Source organism: Zootoca vivipara, chromosome 3 (assembly GCF_963506605.1).
Source record: "Zootoca vivipara chromosome 3, rZooViv1.1, whole genome shotgun sequence".
Lineage (NCBI taxonomy): Eukaryota > Metazoa > Chordata > Lepidosauria > Squamata > Lacertidae > Zootoca > Zootoca vivipara.
In genome coordinates, this window is record NC_083278.1 from 73,968,572 (window position 1) to 73,987,925 (window position 19,354).

General features: G+C 41.5%; 1 protein-coding gene across 2 annotated transcripts in view; it reads left to right on the top strand.

Annotated features, from left to right (window-relative positions):
- The window catches only part of MAP3K21 (mitogen-activated protein kinase kinase kinase 21), a 36,964-nt gene that overhangs the window by 9,257 nt on the left and 8,353 nt on the right, over positions 1 to 19,354 (top strand). The window contains exons 2-8 of one of the 2 annotated variants that reach the window (XM_035108442.2): positions 7,976 to 8,156; positions 9,563 to 9,711; positions 11,462 to 11,637; positions 13,316 to 13,556; positions 14,407 to 14,529; positions 18,020 to 18,136; positions 18,644 to 18,794. In XM_035108442.2, coding sequence (XP_034964333.2) covers positions 7,976 to 8,156; positions 9,563 to 9,711; positions 11,462 to 11,637; positions 13,316 to 13,556; positions 14,407 to 14,529; positions 18,020 to 18,136; positions 18,644 to 18,794 — 1,138 coding nt within the window. The remainder of the gene's footprint in view (positions 1 to 7,975; positions 8,157 to 9,562; positions 9,712 to 11,461; positions 11,638 to 13,315; positions 13,557 to 14,406; positions 14,530 to 18,019; positions 18,137 to 18,643; positions 18,795 to 19,354) is intronic. The other variant, XM_035108443.2, reaches the window with a different exon arrangement.

The following is a 19,354-nucleotide window of genomic DNA, read 5'->3' on the forward strand; positions in this document are numbered from 1 at the left end:
ATCTGGTGGAATTTTAATGTCCCAACAACCTCTGGAGGACTACAGCTTCTCCATTTGTGCTCTGCATGGAAACTTCCATGTCTAAAATCTTCTTTGTCATATACTTCTGCCTCAACAACATTAACATCCCTATGTAGCATTTTGCTTTCTGTGCATTGTTGCTGTCATGTGGATGATATGTGAGTATGATTGCAAGCAGTGAAGGGCTTTTAGATGGTACCACCTTCGATGGAGTGTTGCCATAGGGACTGGCTCTTTTTACTGCTTATTTGTGCACAAGTAACATTTTAACCAGGCCCTTAAACTTTTGCCTTTCAGGGTCCAGAACTCTTGATTTTTCAAGAGACGTAGCCATATTTGTCTTTTGTGGCAAAAACTACTGTGAGCCTTGTGGAACCTTGAAAGAGTAACAAATCTATTATGACATAAGCTTTTGTGGACTAGGTCTTGTCTACAAAAGCTTATGCCATAACAAATTTGTTAGTCTTTAAAGTGTCACAAGACTCTTTGTTACTTTGTTTATGCACATAAAACAAATATGCATATGCAAATGCAGAATGGTGCTGCAGTGATAATATGGGGCCACGGAGGCAGTGGCCCGGAGGGTAGAAAAGATTCAACTTGCCAAAACATATTTTGCTGTCGAGTGTGTCTCTTGGAGCAGTATAAAAGGCCCTATGAATTATTTCTGGCATGTAGAATTTTTTGTTTGCAGGAGGTGCATAGAGCTGATGTTACAGTTCTGTTTCACGTTATTAGTATCTTAATAAGTTTGTCAGCTTTTGAATGAGTGTAATTTTACTGTTTGAAACACGCATGGAAAGAACTGTTGCTCTCAGCTTCGAGAGTAAGAAAATACACCTTTTTAACATAATGCAATACTTTTTTTGGCCCTTTTGTGGAGATGTTATCTATGACACATGATTTAAGGAAATGAGCATATATACAGAATTCTGTTTCCCCCACTAATGGAGGGCATTTTTGTGCCAATCAGTTAATTATTTTAATATGGCTCAACCAATAACTTCTTTGTTTATCATCTGTCCACTTAATCTTTCTGTAGAAAATTAAAGTACTTCTGAAACTAATCTTGAATTCAGAGTCCCTTGTAAGGTAAAGGTAAAGGGCCCCCCTAACCATGAGGTCCAGTCGTGTCCGACTCTGGGGTTGCGGCGCTCATCTCGCTCTATAGGCCGAGGGAGCTGTTGTTTGTCTGCAGACAGCTTCTGGGTCATGTGGCCAGCATGACTAAGCCGCATCTGGCAAACCAGAGCAGCGCACGGAAACGCCGTTTACCTTCCCGCCGGAGCGGTCCCTATTTATCTACTTGCACTTTGATGTGCTTTCGAACTGCTAGGTGGGCAGGAGCTGGGACCGAGCAACAGGAGCTCACCCTGTTGCAGGGATTCGAACCACTGACCTTCTGATCATCAAGCCCTAGAATCTGTGGCTTAACCCACAGCACCACCTGGGTCCCACCTGGGTACCCTTGTAAGGTAACAAAGTTCTAATATAAGATGCCAGACCTCTGCTGATTATACCTGGTCTGGTGAATAAAAGTCTGGGGACTATATTTGGAGCTATATCAAAGGCCCTGTGCAGTTTTTAAAAAACTAATATTTAAGAAAAGTTAAGCTAAAATGTTTCCCAAGACCATTTGAAAAACAAAAACATAGCTTTTAAAACAGTTGTAAACTTGTAACCCAGGGGCAGCCAATATGGTGCTTTCCAGATGTTGAACTCCAACTCCCATCAGTCTCCCTGACCATGGCTAATGGTCAGATAATGAGAATTGTATTCCAACAATATCTGGAGGCACCACCGTGGTTACTCCTGCAATAACCTATACAACTACTTCCTGATGGGTGGCAGGGTGGTGCGTTGTGCTATATCTGAATTTTAATTCATACTGTAAAGGTAAAGGGACCCCTGACCATTAGGTCCAGTCGTGACCGACTCTGGGGTTGCAGCGCTCATCTCACGTTATTGGCCGAGGGAGCCGGCGTACAGCTTCCAGGTCATGTGGCCAGCATGACTAAGCCACTTCTGGAGAACCAGAGCAGCGCACGTAAACGCCATTTACCTTCCTGCTGTAGCGGTACCTATTTATCTACTTGCACTTTGACGTGCTTTTGAACTGCTAGGTTGGCAGGAGCTGGGACCGAGCAACGGGAGCTCACCCTGTCGTGGGGATTCAAACCGCCGACCTTCTGATTGGCAAGCCCTAGGCTCAGTGGTGTAACCCACAGTGCCACCCGCGTTCATACTGTACCATCTCACATATTTCTGCCAAAGATGCCTATTTGAAGGGATGGTGTGGAAGGTGGCTGAATAGAGAAAAGCCTTGAAACCATTAAAAAGGAGACTGGTAGTGTGAAATTATTCTGCAAGTTGAGAAAGTTTCTCCCACCATTGTGAGGCTCAAGTTTTTCACAGGGGCACGACTTCACTTGCTGATCTTTGAAATAAAATATGTACTTCATTTTAGCAAGGAGCTTTTCCTCCCCCTGTTTTATAAATGACTCAGATGTCCCATTGAGAAACTTTGCTTGAGAATTCTAAAATGAAAACCCCAAATCAGTTACTCACTTCAAAGTTTATTGCCAAGGGGCTCTTTCTCTACCTAATGCTGCAGCTTCAGACCCAGACATGCCAGTGTTGGCAGAACAACTCTGCTTTGTTCTTTTCAGTGCTAATGAAATGTTTGCTTTTGCAGGTGTGCTTTTAACTCAAGCCTGATAAGCCAGCCAGCCTTCTCCCTGCTTCCTCCAAAGCACTGCAGCAGCAGCAATGTCTTGTGTCCTTTAGGTTGTTACTCAAGAAATGAAACAATTTTGAAACTTGTATTTTGTGCAAAGTTATTGTCAAAATGCTAATGCTCCTAGCTGCACAATGCTGTTTTTTGCTGTGATATTTTCAACAATTATTATCTTTAGATACAAAGCAATGATGTGTTTCATCTAAAGCTATTGAAAACACAGAATCTGGGGGTTGGATTCAGAGCAAATTAAATCTCAATAGGGTTTTGTGGAACTTAATGGGACTTGAGCTTTCCATGTAGATTTCAGTGTGTTCTAAGCATCACTAACTTGGTCTGGATCCATGGATTTCCTATAGAGCACAAAGTTTATTCATGGTCAGTTCTTCTAGATAAGATACCGGTATGAAATGTCATTAATACTGAGCAAGTAGCTTCTTAAAATGATAGGAACACCTGTGGAAAACCCTCACATCAGGTGTCAAAGAAATAAAGAACTACACAACTTTTAGAAGACATCTGAAGGCAACCCTGTGTCAAGAAGTTTTAAATGTTTAACATTTTACTATGTTTTTGTATGTGCTGTAAGCCTCCCAGATGGGTGGGCTAGAAAAAAATAAGATTATTATTATTGTTATTTATTAAGCAATAGCGTGTCTTGTTGGTTGTGAGGGCTGCCGTAATAAAATCTACAAAAAGAGACATGGGCTGGAATACATCTTTGTGATATGGTGAATGTCCACACTCACCAACGCCTCTCTCTCCCTTCCCCATCCCAGAACATTCCACCACCAGTTTTTCCATTGTATGTTATGGGCAAGGGGGAGATTGGAGGGGGAAGGGAGATGGAGGGGAAATTGCATTACCCCCCCCCAACCCCCCCAAGCAATAATAAATGGATATTGAGATGGGGTTATCTTTAATCTGTGAGTGTTGGCACTTAGCAGACTGAAATGAACATAAGTAAGGCAGAGAGAGATAGAGAGTCCAGGAACAGTGTGACCCATGAAACATAGCTGCCAAGTTATCCCTTTTTTACAGGGATTTTCCCTTATGCTGAATAGGCTTCCTCGTGAGAAAAGCGAAAACTTGGCAGCTATGCCATGAAATCCTAGTTACAGGTAGGTAGCCGTGTTGGTCTGACGTAGTCGAAACAAAATAAAAAAAATCCTTCCAGCTGCACCTTAGAGACCAACTAAGTTTGTCATTGGTATGAGCTTTCATGTGTGTATCTGAAGAAGTGTGCATGCACACGAAAGCTCATACCAATGACAAACTTAGTTGGTGCCCATGAAATCTTGTGATCATCCACCAAGTTCAACAGCTGTACCTCCATTGCTGATTATGATTTGTTGGTTTGTAGCTGCATCGAGATCCAATAGGCTTGATAGATACGGGTACGGCCATGTTAATAGGCCACAAGCAGCTATCAAACTTGATGGTGGGTTATCCTGCAAAGCGTAGTGCAATCTGACATGTCTGTGGATTTGCATGGCCCATTGTATATTGTCTGCCAAGCTGAAGGAAACTTGGGAGGGCAGATATTTGTGATTTGATAAAGCAATGCCCTAAATTTATCAATAGTATCATTTTGTTCCTTGCTCCCAGCACAATAAATGGACCACCTAGAGCCAAATTAGTGCAGATAATCAAGGCATATGTTGCTTCAGGGTAGTATGTAATCTTGCATTTTGTACTTGCATACTGCATTTACAGCATCAGCTTTCTTTTGCTATTCAGTAATTGTGCTATTGCATAATTACCATGAAAAACTTTGCTGACTTGCCAATCATGTGCGACTAGGAGAAATTTGAATGCCTTTCCCCCCAGTTTATTGTCACACTTTCAACCCAACATTACAGCCAGATTTCAAAGGGCTTTGGGTTCATTTTTTCCTCCCTGCGACTCACTCGATATCATAGTAGCTTTATATGCTTATAAAGTGTTACATAAGAACAAAACTGTTTTGCTCCGGTTTATTGCCTGTAGATGGATTGATGTGCTTGCTGAGTGGTGTCTTGTTTCTTCCCCAAATTCATGTAGTTTTATAGTCTCTACTGTGGTGTCTTCCCTAAGGGAAGTGATGTTTGCACTCAAAGGACCCATGGAGTGGTAGCATGCTCCACCAAGGAATGGGAGAGATTTAAATGGAAAAGAGCGACTTACATGTAGCTGCCTCTACTACAATCATCCTTGGTTTGTTACCTTGGGTAATCTTATAACTTACTGTGTGTATATTGAATTGGTCTTGTTTTAAAATGTTATGGCTATTAATCCAAAGGAGTAGGTTTTTAAATGGCTCTGTGCACCCACATTTTAAATAGGAATTGGTAAATAAGTGGCATGCATACACAAAATCCACTTTAGTAATTGGGCTTGATGCTATAGAGGTGCGTTCTAAAATATGTTAATGTTATGGCCATATAGTGCTACGGTAGTTCTGAAAGCACACTTTCCTCCTGAGTTCTCTTAGCGTCAAAGTAAATGTTTGCAAAGTGTAGCCTTTAGGATTGGATGCAGTCTGAAGTCAGAATGGCAAATATTGACATTGTGATTTTAGTGATCAAGTTCTACAAATTGTTTTCGTTTTGGTGGAGCATTTTGCATGCAGAGTCCCTCACCTGAATCATATAGCATGTGTGTTAAAGTAACTTCCAGATTCTGCAGCTGCTATTTGTGAACTTCAGTCACGTATGGTTGAGTGCACAGAATAAGCCCAAGGTTGTAAAGGTCACTTGTTTTGATATGAAGCTAATGAGGGGCAAATATCTGTAGAAGTCCAAAAGGGGTGGCCTAGCGCAGGTTGCTAAGCAACAGACCACAAGAATTTGTTCAGTCACGAGGCACTGGCGCCTATGTAGTTTGTTTATGTCAAGTGCTCTGCTGCCCAATTTGACAAACGGGAGGGAGGGGGGAAATTATACAGAGTATATGTAGTGATTGCAATTCTTCATCCTGCTTATGGGTAAAAGTTCTTCCCTGCTGTCCCCTCTTTCCCATTAAAATGAAACCTGGCCATATGCCAGTTATTACCTTTCCAAGTCAGTTTGTGTTTGGTTTCGGTCAGATTGACTGACATGGAATTTGTGGAATTTTGCTTTGCCTGTGTAGAATGCAAAACAATAGGCCTTTCACTAAAGTACAAAGGGCAGCAAGTTCATATCACTATGTTCACCACATTTTCCTGGTTCTAATTATTTCTATCATGGGCACCGAGTTTCAATATAATTGTATTCAGTACTTCACTTGTGCCTCAAGGCACACTGTTATGGATCAGTGACAGAGTCTTCTTCTTTTAAATAAATGCATACATGTACATGAATAGTAAAATATTAAACATTCTCTGCAGTTCCAAGGGTTAGAGGTCACCTCGCCTTTTGCTTGAACGCATTCCACAGCCCTAGATAGTTTTAACTGGTTACCTGTTAATGGTGCTTTGCAATTTATACGCCCAGGAAAAGAACTTAATCACAATTCATTATCTGTACACTGGACTTTGAACCATGTCTGTCTCAAGTGTGCTTGAACATAGTTCCTGCTGTTGGCAACGATAGTGTGAACTGGATATGAGAAATTTCAGCGTCGTAGTTCTACTTTAGCTGCCTCTGTGATTCACTAGTTTTGTATGCGTGAGGATTCTGACATAAATCTTCTCCTGCTGCAATCCATCAATCACTAGGCTAAACTATGAGGAGAATTGGCTCCAAAATTGGAAATTGAATCTGCACTATTTAGTGTATTTGGACACCACACTAAACTGCAGTTTAGTAGGATATAGTGAGCTTCTGACTCATGTGACCCTCTGTCTCCTTCCCAGTCCTCCAGCATGCTGCAGGATGAGTTTGCCAGCTTTTGCTTCTGGCTTCCATTAACCTCAGCTTGCCATATCATCTGAACTGACAAACTGTAGTTACTGCTAATTAGCCATTGAAACTAGTTACTCAGGAGAAGGGGAGAAGCACGCAAGTCTAAGGTTCAGGGCAGCTTATTCACATTATGCTAAACTATGGTTTAGTGTGACATCTTAACTCTCTCAATTGTAGGTGTTTACTCCTTCAACAAGGGACCCAGGTGGCGCTGTGGGTTAAACCACAGAGTCTAGGGCTTGCTGATCAGAAGGTCGGCGGTTCGAATCCCTGCAACAGGGTGAGCTCCCATTGCTCGGTCCCAGCTCCTGCCCACCTAGCAGTTCGAAAGCACATCAAAGTGCAACTAGATAAATAGGGACCGCCCTGGCGGAATGGTAAACGGTGTTTCTGTGTGCTGCTCTGGTTCGCCAGAAGCAGCTTTGTCATGCTGCCACATGACCCGGACAACGCCGGCTCCCTCGGCCAACAGAGTGAGATGAGCACTGCAACCCCAGATTCGGACACGACTGGACCTGATGGTCAGGGGCCCCTCTAACTTTTACTCCTTCAACTTTCCACACCTTATGTTAGTAAATCATCCTTCAAAGCATATGCATCTACTGAAACCATCGGGGGGGGGGGGACAGGCACAACTTTAATTCTTGATGAATTGCACTCTGAACATCTTAGTAAAGGTAAAGGGGCCCCTGACCATCAGGTCCAGTCGTGTCCGACTCTGGGGTTGCGACGCTCATCTCGCTCTATAGGCCTAGGGAGCCGGCGTTTGTCCACAGACAGCTTCCAGGTCATGTGGCCAGCATGACAAAGCTGCTCCTGACGAACCAAAGCAGCGCACGGAAATGCCGTTTACCTTCCCGACGGACCGGTCCCTATTTATCTACTTGCACTTTGATGTGCTTTCGAACTGCTAGGTTGGCAGGAGCTGGGACCGAGCAACAGGAGCTCACCCTGTTGCAGGGATTCGAACCGCCGACCTTCTGATCAGCAAGCCCTAGACCAGGCATCCCCAAACTGCGGCCCTCCAGATGTTTTGGCCTACAACTCCCATGATCCCTATCTAACAGGACCAGTGGTCGGGAAAGATGGGAATTGTAGTCCAAAACATCTGGAGGGCCGAAGTTTGGGGAAGCCTGCCCTAGACTCTGTGGTTTAACCCACAGTGCCACCTGGCGTCCCTACTATGAGCTAAATCCAAGTTGTCCTAATTTTCTTTATTGAATAATTTGTTAACATTAATTCGTAAAAAGGGAAACACTTAGCTTCATATTGACTATAGACAGATTATTCTTGCATTTTAAGATGGATCAAGTTAATATTAATGATACGTTCCCCCCCCCCCTTTTTTCAGTTCTGTTGCTTGAGAAGATAGAGAATGATGATATTCATAACAAAACACTGAAGATTACAGACTTTGGCTTGGCTAGAGAGTGGCATAGAACAACTAAAATGAGTGCTGCGGGAACCTACGCATGGATGGCACCTGAAGTTATCAAATCATCCATGTTTTCTAAAGGGAGTGATATCTGGAGGTAATTATGTTTTCAGTATTCTCGTTATTTATTTATTTTATTTAAAAAAAACCAGTAACTTTTGTACAGCTGAATGAAATTTGAAGCAACCTAAAGTTGTGTGGTTTTTCCTGGTGTGGTGCCTGGGTACATGCTGCAAGTGAGGAGCACCACCGAGTGTAGACACAACTTACAAGTCCTGGCTCCTAAACCTCATCCTGGCACTCTGCTGATTCTAGACTTCCCTTAATGGTTCCCACTATACTTCTCACTATATTGGTTCTCACTATATTGCATTCTAGAGAGCAGGAGGAATATCTCTCTATACGCCCAGGTGCATTTTTTAACACCTGAAAGATGAGGTGAGATATATAAGGAGAGGACTTCAACTTTGCACTAAGGCCATTGTTTTGTCTGGTAAAGCATTTTTGCTTGCCAGGCAGAACCACCACCCCGATCATCCCTTCATGCGTAAAACAGTTTCATAGAATCATAGAATTGTAGGATCATCTACTCCAACCCCCTGCAATGCAGGAATATATTTGCAGCTTGGATCGAACCTGCAACCCTGATGTTATCAGCACCACACTCTAATCAACTGAGCTATCCAGGTTTCATTTACAGTACAATTAAAACAAAGCAGGTGAAAACCCACAACCTCCAGAGCAACAATAAAACAGCAGCAGCACCGAGATCAAGCATCCATCTTAAACAATTCAAGGACTTATTCAGTTCATTCTTCCTTTTTTTGTGGACTGCAAGGTGAAGGCTTTATGGAAACAAATATAATGAAACCACTTCCAGATATGCAGAATACTTATTTATGTAGCTGGATTATCATTTGCTTCCAAGTAACATGCCTATGAAGGGACGCAGGTGGCGCTGTGGGTTAAACCACTGAGCCTAGGGCTTGCTGATCAGAAGGTTGGCGGTTTGAATCCCTGCGATGGGGTGAGCTCCCGTTGTTTGGTCCCAGCTCCTGCCCACGTAGCAGTTCGAAAGCACGCCAAAGTGCAAGTAGATAAATAGGGACCGCTACAGCGGGAAGGTAAACAGCATTTCCGTGTGCTGCTCTGGTTCGCCAGAAGCGGCTTTGTCATTCTGGCCACATGACCTGGAAGCTGTACGCTGGCTCCCTCAGCCAATAATACAAGATGAGCGCCGCAACCCCAGAGTCGGTGACAACTGGACCTAATGGCCAGGGGCCCCTTTACCTTTACCTTTACTTAACATCCCTATGGCTGTAAAGAATTTCATTTAGCTGCAACCATGTGTTGGAAGGATATAGAGCATGGCGATGGAATAGCCCTTGTTGCGGTGTGTTTGGATGCTTTCCTTCTTTCTAGATGGGTTGATGACCTTTTTAATTTTTGTTTTGCCCTTCATTAAGCCGTGTATTTAACTGTCAAATAAACATTTATTTATAGTTATGGCGTATTGCTGTGGGAACTCCTTACGGGAGAGGTTCCATACCGAGGCATTGATGGTCTTGCTGTGGCTTACGGTGTTGCTGTCAATAAGCTTACTTTGCCCATTCCATCCACATGTCCTGAACCATTTGCTAAACTAATGAAAGGTACTTGTGCTGCTTATTAAAAAGGGGGGCGGGGAGTTGCTATGAGATAACTTGCATGTTGTCTATAATATGTGTACATTTTTTAGCTTTAGCATTTCATTTAGAAATGTCATAACTTACATTAAAGTACAGTGGTGCCTCGCAAGATGAAAGTAATTCGTTCCGCAAGTCGCTTCATCTAGCGAGATTTTTGTCTTTCGAAGCGTGGTTTGCCGCAGCAAAAAAAAACCCAAAACGACGAAAACCTTCATCTTGCGATGCGTGGCCATAGAAAACTTCGTCTTGCGAAGCGCCAAAAACATCACAAGACGCTTTCGTCTTGCGAGTTTTTCGTTGCGCGAGGCATTCGTCTTGCGAGATACCACTGTATAGAAAACACCAGCTTCCCATTTCATTTTAGTCTGGTACTAAAAACGTTTTTTTAACGCGTTCAGCAGTGGAACATAATTTCATTTTAAAAGCTGCATTCATCTTTGAAAGTGCTTTCTTGCTCATTTATATCCTGCCCTTCCTCCAAAGAAGCTCAGAACAGCAGCGTAGCCTCACCACAGTCTGTGACGTAGCTCAGGTTGAGACAGTGTGGCAGGCATGTCAAACCTGCGGCCCTCCAGATGCTTTGGACTACAATTCCCATCTTCCCCGACCACTGGTCCTGCTAGCTAGGGATCATGGGAGTTGTAGGCCAAAACATCTGGAGGGCCGCAGGTTTGACATGCCTGCCTGAGTGTGGCTTAGAATCATAGAATTGTAGAGTTGGAAGGAGCCACGAGGATCATCTAGTACAGGGGTCAGCAACCTTTTTCAACCGTGGGCTGGTCCACCGTCCCTCAGACCATGTGGTGGGCCGGACTATATTTTTTGGGGGGAAATGGAACGAATTCCTATGCCCCAGAAATAACCCAGAGATGCATTTTAAATAAAAGGACACATTCTACTCATGTAAAGACATGCTGATTCCCGGACCGTCTGCAGGCTGTATTGAGAAGGCGATTGGGTCGCATCCGGCCCCCGGGCCTTAGGTTGCCTACCCCTGATCTAGTAGTCCAACCCCCTGCAATGCAGGAATATGCAGCTGTCCCATACAGAGATGAAACCTGCAACTTTGGTGCACTGAGCTGCAACCAACTGAACTACTTGCTTAAAGTCTGCAAGTCAGTGCAGTTAATGCTCAAAGTTAATGAAAAGTTACATTGGAAGCAGTTTATTTTGTTGGTGTAGCATGACTTTCTTGATGCAGGATGTTTGCGGATCTATAAATTGAATAATTAATATGGGGTAAATGAAGGAATCCTTTTTTAAAAAAGCTCCTGTGTGCCATCCTTCCATATTCATATTTTGAGCCTGGATTAATCTATAGGACATGGGTCTGTGCCTTCGGCTCACCATTGCAAAAAGAAGATTGTGTGAGACCCAGGCGAAAATGCACATGGTGAATATATTTGTGGTCTCACTTTTTGAAAGTGACAGGACCATAAGTTATTTAACAGGTCATGCATAAAATAATCTGTGCATGCATCCAAGTCACATGCTCCTTTTTATACATAGCTCTGGACAGTCTGAGGAAATTGCCTCATTTAATGCAAACTCAAGCTAACCCTACTCTACCAAGAAAGGGCTCTATTGTTTTGAGTTTTGTTTAGGAACAGAATATAAATGTTTCAAAAGAAATGCAAAAAAAAATTCTTAAAAGCTGTTACAGTGTCAGATTTTGCTCCCTGTTCTTCTAATTGATGCAATTGATGAATTTTAGTGTGCTGGGCTCAGGATCCCCATATCCGACCACCATTTACCTTGATTCTTGAGCAGCTTACTGCCATTGAGGGGGCTGTTTTGACTGAGATGCCTCAGGAATCTTTCCATTCCATGCAAGATGACTGGAAACTGGAAATTCAACAGATATTTGATGAACTGAGGACCAAGGAAAAAGTGAGTGAACGTTAAAGAACAGACACTGAGATGATGGTATTGTGTGTCCAGTAGGATAATGATTGGATCTTTTTTTCTCTTAATTCTTGGTACTCTTTAACTCTTTTAAATTGCTCTTTTATCCTTATGTGGTGGTGTATAGTCAGAACACATTGGGCTTAATGGCAGGTGGGATTGCCAAAGTCACTCCACTTTTTATTTTTATTTTTTTGCCTTGTGTGTAAAGCTGAACACACCCAAGTTTTGGGCTTACTATATACAAATGTATATGTAATTGTTTAAAAGTTGGATGACTATATAAAAAAACAAAGCCTTTGTTGGGTGAGCAACTAATTGTGAAGAAAAGAAGCTTCTGTATACTGTAATTTGAAATCTTGCCTTTTCCTATATGCACACACACACACACTACACTGGGCTAACTATTCTTTTGTTACAAATATTAATGGGAAACTTCATAAGCTACCATCCAAGTTGACTTTCATAGTCTACATTAAAAGCTTTCATGCAGAAAAAGTAGGGGAGCCCTTGGGGTACTGGCATGCCTACTAGATCTTATTACAGATAGGTAGCCGTGTTGGTCTGACATAGTCGAAACAAAATAAAAAAATTCCTTCCAGTAGCACCTTAGAGACCAACTAAGTTTGTCATTGGTATGAGCTTTCGTGTGCATGCTGAAGAAGAAGGTATCTGAAGAAGTGTGCATGCACACAAAAGCTCATACCAGTGACAAACTTAGTTGGTCTCTAAGATGCTACTGGAAGGAATTTTTTTTCTAGGTCTTAGTTATCTGGCATTGTATTGAATAATAATAATAACAACAATAATAACAACAATAAGAATAATAACAACAATTTTATTATTTATACCCCACCCAGAGTGACAGGGTTTCCCCAGCCACTCTGGACGGCTTACAGCAGTGGTCCTCAACCTTGGGCCTCCAGATGTTTTGGACTACAATTCCCATCATCCCTGACCACTGGTCCCGCTAGCTAGGGATCATGGGAGTTGTAGGCCAAAAACATCTGGAGGCCCAAGGTTGAGGACCACTGGCTTACAGCATATATAAAAATTGTAAAACATCAACCATTAAAAACCTTTCTATACAGGGCTGCCTTCAGATGTTTTCTAAAAGTCAAATACAGTAGTTGTTTATTTCCTTGACATCTGAGGGGAGGGTGTTCCACAGGGAGGGTACCACTACCAAGAAGGCCCTCTGACTGGTTTCCTGTAACCTCACTTCTCGCATTGAGGGAACTGCCAGAAGGCCCTCAGATCTGGACTTCAGTGTCCAGGCTGAATGATGGAGGTGGAGACGCTCCTTTAGGTATTCTGGGCCGAGGTCCATTTTTCTTTTCTTCTTCTGCAGTCTACTTGCTAAAATAATAATTTAGAGTCACATTTCAGAACACATTGTGGAGGTTAACAACAAACAAACCAAATTGATGAGGGAAACAATGTCCCAAATTCCCGTTTGTCCTTAATCCAACAAAGCCTGGCTAGAGTCTGGTTGACCACCTCTTTTAAAAATACCCTTGGTGTGGAAAGAGGGAGATTTCACCCTATCTCCCTCTTGTTTGGAAAGTTGTCAGATATGCTCTCCAGAAATACTTATGGATTTTTTTTTCATCACATGGCAGAAGACTTGTGTCCTAACTAGTATTTCTATAACTATTGTTAGGAGCTGAGGTCACGAGAAGAAGAATTAACAAGAGCTGCTCTCCATCAGAAGTCACAAGAAGAGTTGTTGAAGCGGCGTGAGCAGCAGTTAGCAGAACGGGAGATCGATGTACTGGAGCGAGAACTCAATATTTTGATATTCCAGTTAAACCAAGACAAGCCCAATGTGAAGAAGAGAAAGGGAAAGTTCAAAAAAAGCAGATTAAAGCTTAAAGATGGTCACAGAATCAGTCTGCCTTCAGGTTTGATTTTCCTCATCTACGCAGATTTATTTAGGATGGCTACTGCATTTGCAGATTTCAAATACTGGGCTGAAAGTTTCAGAGGTTGCGATTGAAAGGTTAGATACAATACGGATATCATATTATGCATAAAAAGGATCTTTTTCAGTGTGACAAATGAGCAACATTTTGAAGATATTGAGGGGTTAGCACAGACCTCCCTTGTGTTTGATTTAGAATTTTGTTCTACCAGCCAATCAAACTTCCTGAATTGGGAAACCAAATATACTGGGGAATGTTGCTTTGAAGTAGAATTGTGGTAGGGAATTCCCCTGTTGATAACATATTATATCTTTGTTCACTCCAAAGTATTTATTACTGGTGTGTCAAGGGTTTGTGAAAGAGCAGCAAACATGGATTCCTTCCTTTGCTCAGTAGCTGTGGCTGCTGTTCTTCCTGTACCCATTTACCAGGGAGTAAGACCCACTGGATTCAAAGGGTCTTACTAGGATCGTGTTGCATGTTATCTTCAGAGTTGTCTCTCTGGCACTTTGTGACAATTAAATATGAGCCCACATGAAAAGCAGTGCGCCACTGCTGTGTTGAAGCTAGGTTGTGACTTTGCTGTAAAAACACTGCACCAAGTTCTTTAGAGGTAGGCAAAATTGCAGGTGCAATGAATAATCAATTTTGTGTTTATACAAAGTTATATATCTATCTATCTATCTATCTATCTATCTATCATCTATCATCTCTCTCTCTATATATATAATATCAGCATGTGACTATTGTTATATGTAAAGTAGCATGTTAGTCTGAATTTGGGTTTTTATTTTATTATACAAATATATTCTTCTCCTATTTATAATAGATTTCCAACACAAGATAACAGTGCAAGCCTCCCCGAACCTGGATAAACGAAGAAGTTTAAACAGTAACAGCTCTAGTCCACCAAGTAGCCCCCCAATAATTCCCCGTCTTCGAGCTATACAATGTAAGTCTAAATCAGGTATTTCCCCTTTCCCCCTGATCTTGGTTTTCTTAATCTGGAATGATTGAACTATCCTGATCTTGCAGTACATTTTAATACAGTCTGAAATCCTATACCCACTTAGCGGGCGGTAAGCCCTATTGAATTCAGTGGGACTTACTTCCAATGAAACATGTACAGAGTATAGCCTACTGTAAAGTATTGTTAGCCAGTACGAGGTGAAGGTGAAGATATGATAGTTTAAAATAATGGGCAGAAAATTCTCAAATTAGAGAAAGATTTTGTTATTAATTTCAGAGTTATTGCACACTGTGTTTAGCATTAACAATGGTAATGAGATAGTGACTTAAACTTTAACTATGTCGGAGGCTTAATTTAGGCATTCCACCAGACCATGGTTTCTGGTAACTATAGTTTACAACCCCAAACCATGATTTGAGCTTCTGATCCAAACTGGTTTAGAGCTGCTTTTTTTGCTTCCCTTTCCCACCTGCTCAGCATTCCTATCTCAAGGTGCTGTGACATTTGGAGGTAGTGTGATGCCTACAATTATGGCTGGTCAGTTCAGAAATCCTGAAGACCTCAGCACCTTGGATTGCAAACTAGCCATCAACTTCTGATTCTGGTTTCCTAGCATCTTACAAACCATGGTTTGTCAATTTGGGCTGTGCAATTAAACACAAATAGCCTCTGTTATTGCTTGGTGTATGTATTGGTGTATGAATTGTGCCCGAGACTGGACTTATAGAATTTGAAATAATTTTATTCTCTCTCATATGTATGTATGTATGTATGTATGTATGTATTTATGTCATATGTCATATGTCATATGTCATATGTCATATATAAATATATATGAATTCCTAAATAAGGATTAAGAATAATTGAAAAATAGGTGGGCAGTTTGCTGGAATGAACCTTGAGATTTTCAGTAGAGTTACTATATGTTGTTTGTGTCTGCCTGCGTCTGTGCACGCATGAAGGGACTTTTACATTCAGCTTAGTTCCAAGTGTTTTCCCCTTTCACACAGCCTAACACTGGTTAATTATTCAGTGTCTTCTGTTTGAGGGTAATAAATTATCACTCCTGTTTCCCAGAAATGAAAGGGACTATTGTCTGTCTGTCGTTCAACCTGGATGTCTTGTAAACAAAAGATTATTTTCTTCTCTTTGAACAGCATTTTCTTAATCCTTTGTTCCCATTATCTTCTGTTCTTTCAGACTTGATAAATAAAGCTGAAGGGGAGTTCTTACAGACATTTAACTTGTGTACTTATTTGGCTGAAGCTGAAACTGTTTTCTTACTCTGTGGTACATTTTCTCCCTTCACCTAATTTTGGGCTGCACTGCAGTGGCATAATGGAAAGAATGGGAGCCCCTCCAATACAGTTTAGAAACAGAGATCTAGTCACCTTTGTCTGGAAATGAAATTCCAAGGCCTATCACATCAGGTTTTTAATGAAAATAATCAAAAGGGCTATGAAATGGAAATTCTTCCTCATGCAGGATTTATTTTGAACTGTTGGTAATGCTTGTAACCAGGCTTTATTGATTTGATTTTGTAAAGGTCATTACCAACTTGTCAGTTTTCTGAGGTAGGACAGGTTATATCTCTAAATTTGGTTTCTTTAGACAATTATACATTGGAACTATATGTTGAATATTCATTAGACTGTGAACCCAGTCTTGAATATTTTTGAGAGACTCCTTGAATTGGGCAGATTTTGTAAACGAGTTTCACTGAACAAGTAAGTCTGCAAGCTTCCTACCACCACCATAATCCTTCTCAAGAACATAAAATGTTAGAGTTAGAATATTAGAATTGCCTGGGCTCTACGGAACTGAGAAGAAAAGAACATATGCTGGCTGTACAGCTATGAAGTCTGTGGTGTGCAAGCCCTCGAAGGGGCCACATGCACATTAGGCCAAATCCTGCATAGAGGTTGTTCCAAGGACTCTTGGGATATTGTCAGGGATATTCTAGCAGTGAACATTCCCTGACTATCGAACTGGAGAGGCACCAAGGCTCAGACAGCATCCTAGAACCATTACTGCAATCTGAGACAGACACTCAGGGGGAGGGGGAGGGAGAAGTGTCCAGCGGGGAGATGGCCCGCCCTTTAAAGTTCGCGCCTGAATTGAGACATTCCAGAGCACATGAAACGTAAGGTTCAGAGTCCCACGGTTGTTATGCTGGGCCAAAAGCAGACAAGGGGCATAAGGGGAATCTTCGTCAGACTGAGCAGACATGTTTTCTTGAAACCGTATTGCACTGTATATATCAGGCACAATATAAGTCTTAAAGACAGAATGACTTTGGAAATCATTTCTCAAGAGTAGCCAAAAGCGACCTTGACAGAGGAGAGAATACAGTATTGAGATTTTTTTTAAAAAAAATTCTAATGCAGTCACCTCTTGTAGAAATGGATCTTTGTATCCCAGTAATTGTATCCCTGTGATTGTAATCTGAACAGAGAGCAAAACCCACAAAAAGTTACAGTGTAACTTTACCAATTTTGTTTTCCTCATACATGTATGCCACCTAAATGTATTGTACATCATCCAATGGCCTGGATTTTCGAATCATGAGTAAGAGAAAGCTTGCAGAAGGGGATTTGTCATGTCCTTCCTCTATACTGCAACTTCTTGAAATTCAGAATAGTGTGTGATGGGGCATGCATGGGGGGTATAGGATCGGATAGGTACTATTATCCAATTTGGGGTGACAGCCCATTCCAGAAGATCTCTCACCTCAGAGTGACTTTTGGTCAGGCAGAGGGCTGACTGTGGATAGAAAGGGTGCAGAAGTATCATTCTGCAAGGTTTCTTCCGCTCAGAGTCCAGTCCAATATGTTTAGGAAAAATTAGGTAAGGTATAATGAGAATACGTATAGGGATTTTTTAAAAAGTACAATTCTCTCAACCCTATATGGTCAAGCTACGAACTACATTCCATCTAAACATGCTTCACTCACATTTATTCCTGTTTCTGTGTTTTATAATAGTATTGTGCGGCACAGCAACACTTCACTTTGTAAATCATTATTATTTTCCCTATTGTTAGTTCTCTGGGCAATGTACAAAACAGCTCTTGTCAGTGTGGCTGCCCAATCCTCTTTGCTGTATCAGTGCAACATTGTGGCCAGGTTGTTACACTGGATTAGATGGAACATGATGACTATAGCGTGGTGTCGTGTCTGAACTGGAAGGCTGCCACAACACAATACATATTGCACTATTTCAGCAGCTGTTACATCCAGTCCTAAAGATTTGTTGTTGGTGGTGATGGTGCCCTCAACCATAGAATTTGACTGCTTAAAAATGGATCACAAAGTAATTGCCTCTCATCTCCATGAGCTGGAGAAACTATTCCTAGGATGAATGGAAGGCCTCTGTACTTTGGGATGCCTGGTTAAGAATATGATATTTGCTTAATACCAAGCTGAAGTGCAACTTGGTATTTTCATCTCTATTCTCTTAATTGTTTCTTCAGTGATTTCCAAAACTGACCCAAATACAGCTAATGGGCAAAGAAACAGTATATATGTGTACCATCAAGATGTAGATATCACAAGCGAATATGAACTTCCCAGTGGGGTTAAGAAAAAAGGCAAGACCGCATTAAATCATAAAAGGTGTTGGTTAAATTAATTTCTAAGCTAAATTTGTATGCACTGATAGCCTGAGCACTTACTTGGATATCCATTCCAGAGATTGTGTTTCAAATGAATGCAAATGCATTAACTGTATATTATGACTTTGTCCTATTAAGTTATATCACAAAAGGCATTATTCTACATGCATATCTGATACAAGTGCTCAGTAGCTATAGCTTGCCAAGATGTATAAAGAAAAATCAAAAGCATGAAAAGAAATCTGATATTTTCTGTTGATTGGCTTAGTTAATTTTCTTACCTCCTACCTTCGTAGATGAAATAACTCTTTGCCTGCTTGAATTTGATTCTATCTTAGCTGTCCTTTAATTCGGGGGGGGGGGGAGGTAATCTCTTTTACAGTAGCATAATGTGAATGCTAAAGTATTGGGTATTTTCGGATATGCACTGCCATAAAGCCGTACTGCTTGGAATTGCTCTTGAGATCTTTCATCTTTCTGCAGTGACCTCGGATGAGAGCAACAAAACGTGGGGAAGAAGCACAGTTTGTCATCAGGAAGAATTTGAAGATGTCAAGCGAGGCTTCAAAAAGAAAGGGTGCACATGGGGGCCAAGCTCAATTCAAACAAAAGAGCGTACAGATTGTAAAGAGAGGTATGGCTGCTATGTGGCATGAGGAATGCAATACAAAGGTGGTGTTTTTTGTTTGTTTTTGTTTTGAGAAGCTTCTATCCTGTCCTTTACCGAGAAGTCTCAAGGCTGTTTAGAAGAAAATGAACGCAACAGCACCTTAATAAAAACCAGTATACATATGTAAAATTATATATACATTTTATAGTATATTTGAATCTGTTTGATCTGTAGCCTTGACTTTTGCCCATCATGGCTAGTTGAGGATTGACTGGGAGGGATCTGTATTAGGTGCCTTGAAGGAAGTGGTGGTGTAATCATTCTTGAAGAAGCCCACTCTGGACACTGAAGTGTTCAACACACACACACACACACACACACACACACACACACACACTCCTCCTGTGTACTGTGTACTGTACACAGAGTAATCTGGGAGTACCGAAGCTGGTTTGTTTAAATCATCCATACTTAATGCTGACTCTAGTTCTAGATTGGACAACACAGGTTCTAGATTGGACAACACAGGAAGCTGTGGTTAATTAAAACAGGAGTGAAATATTCTGAACAAATGAGAGGGCAGA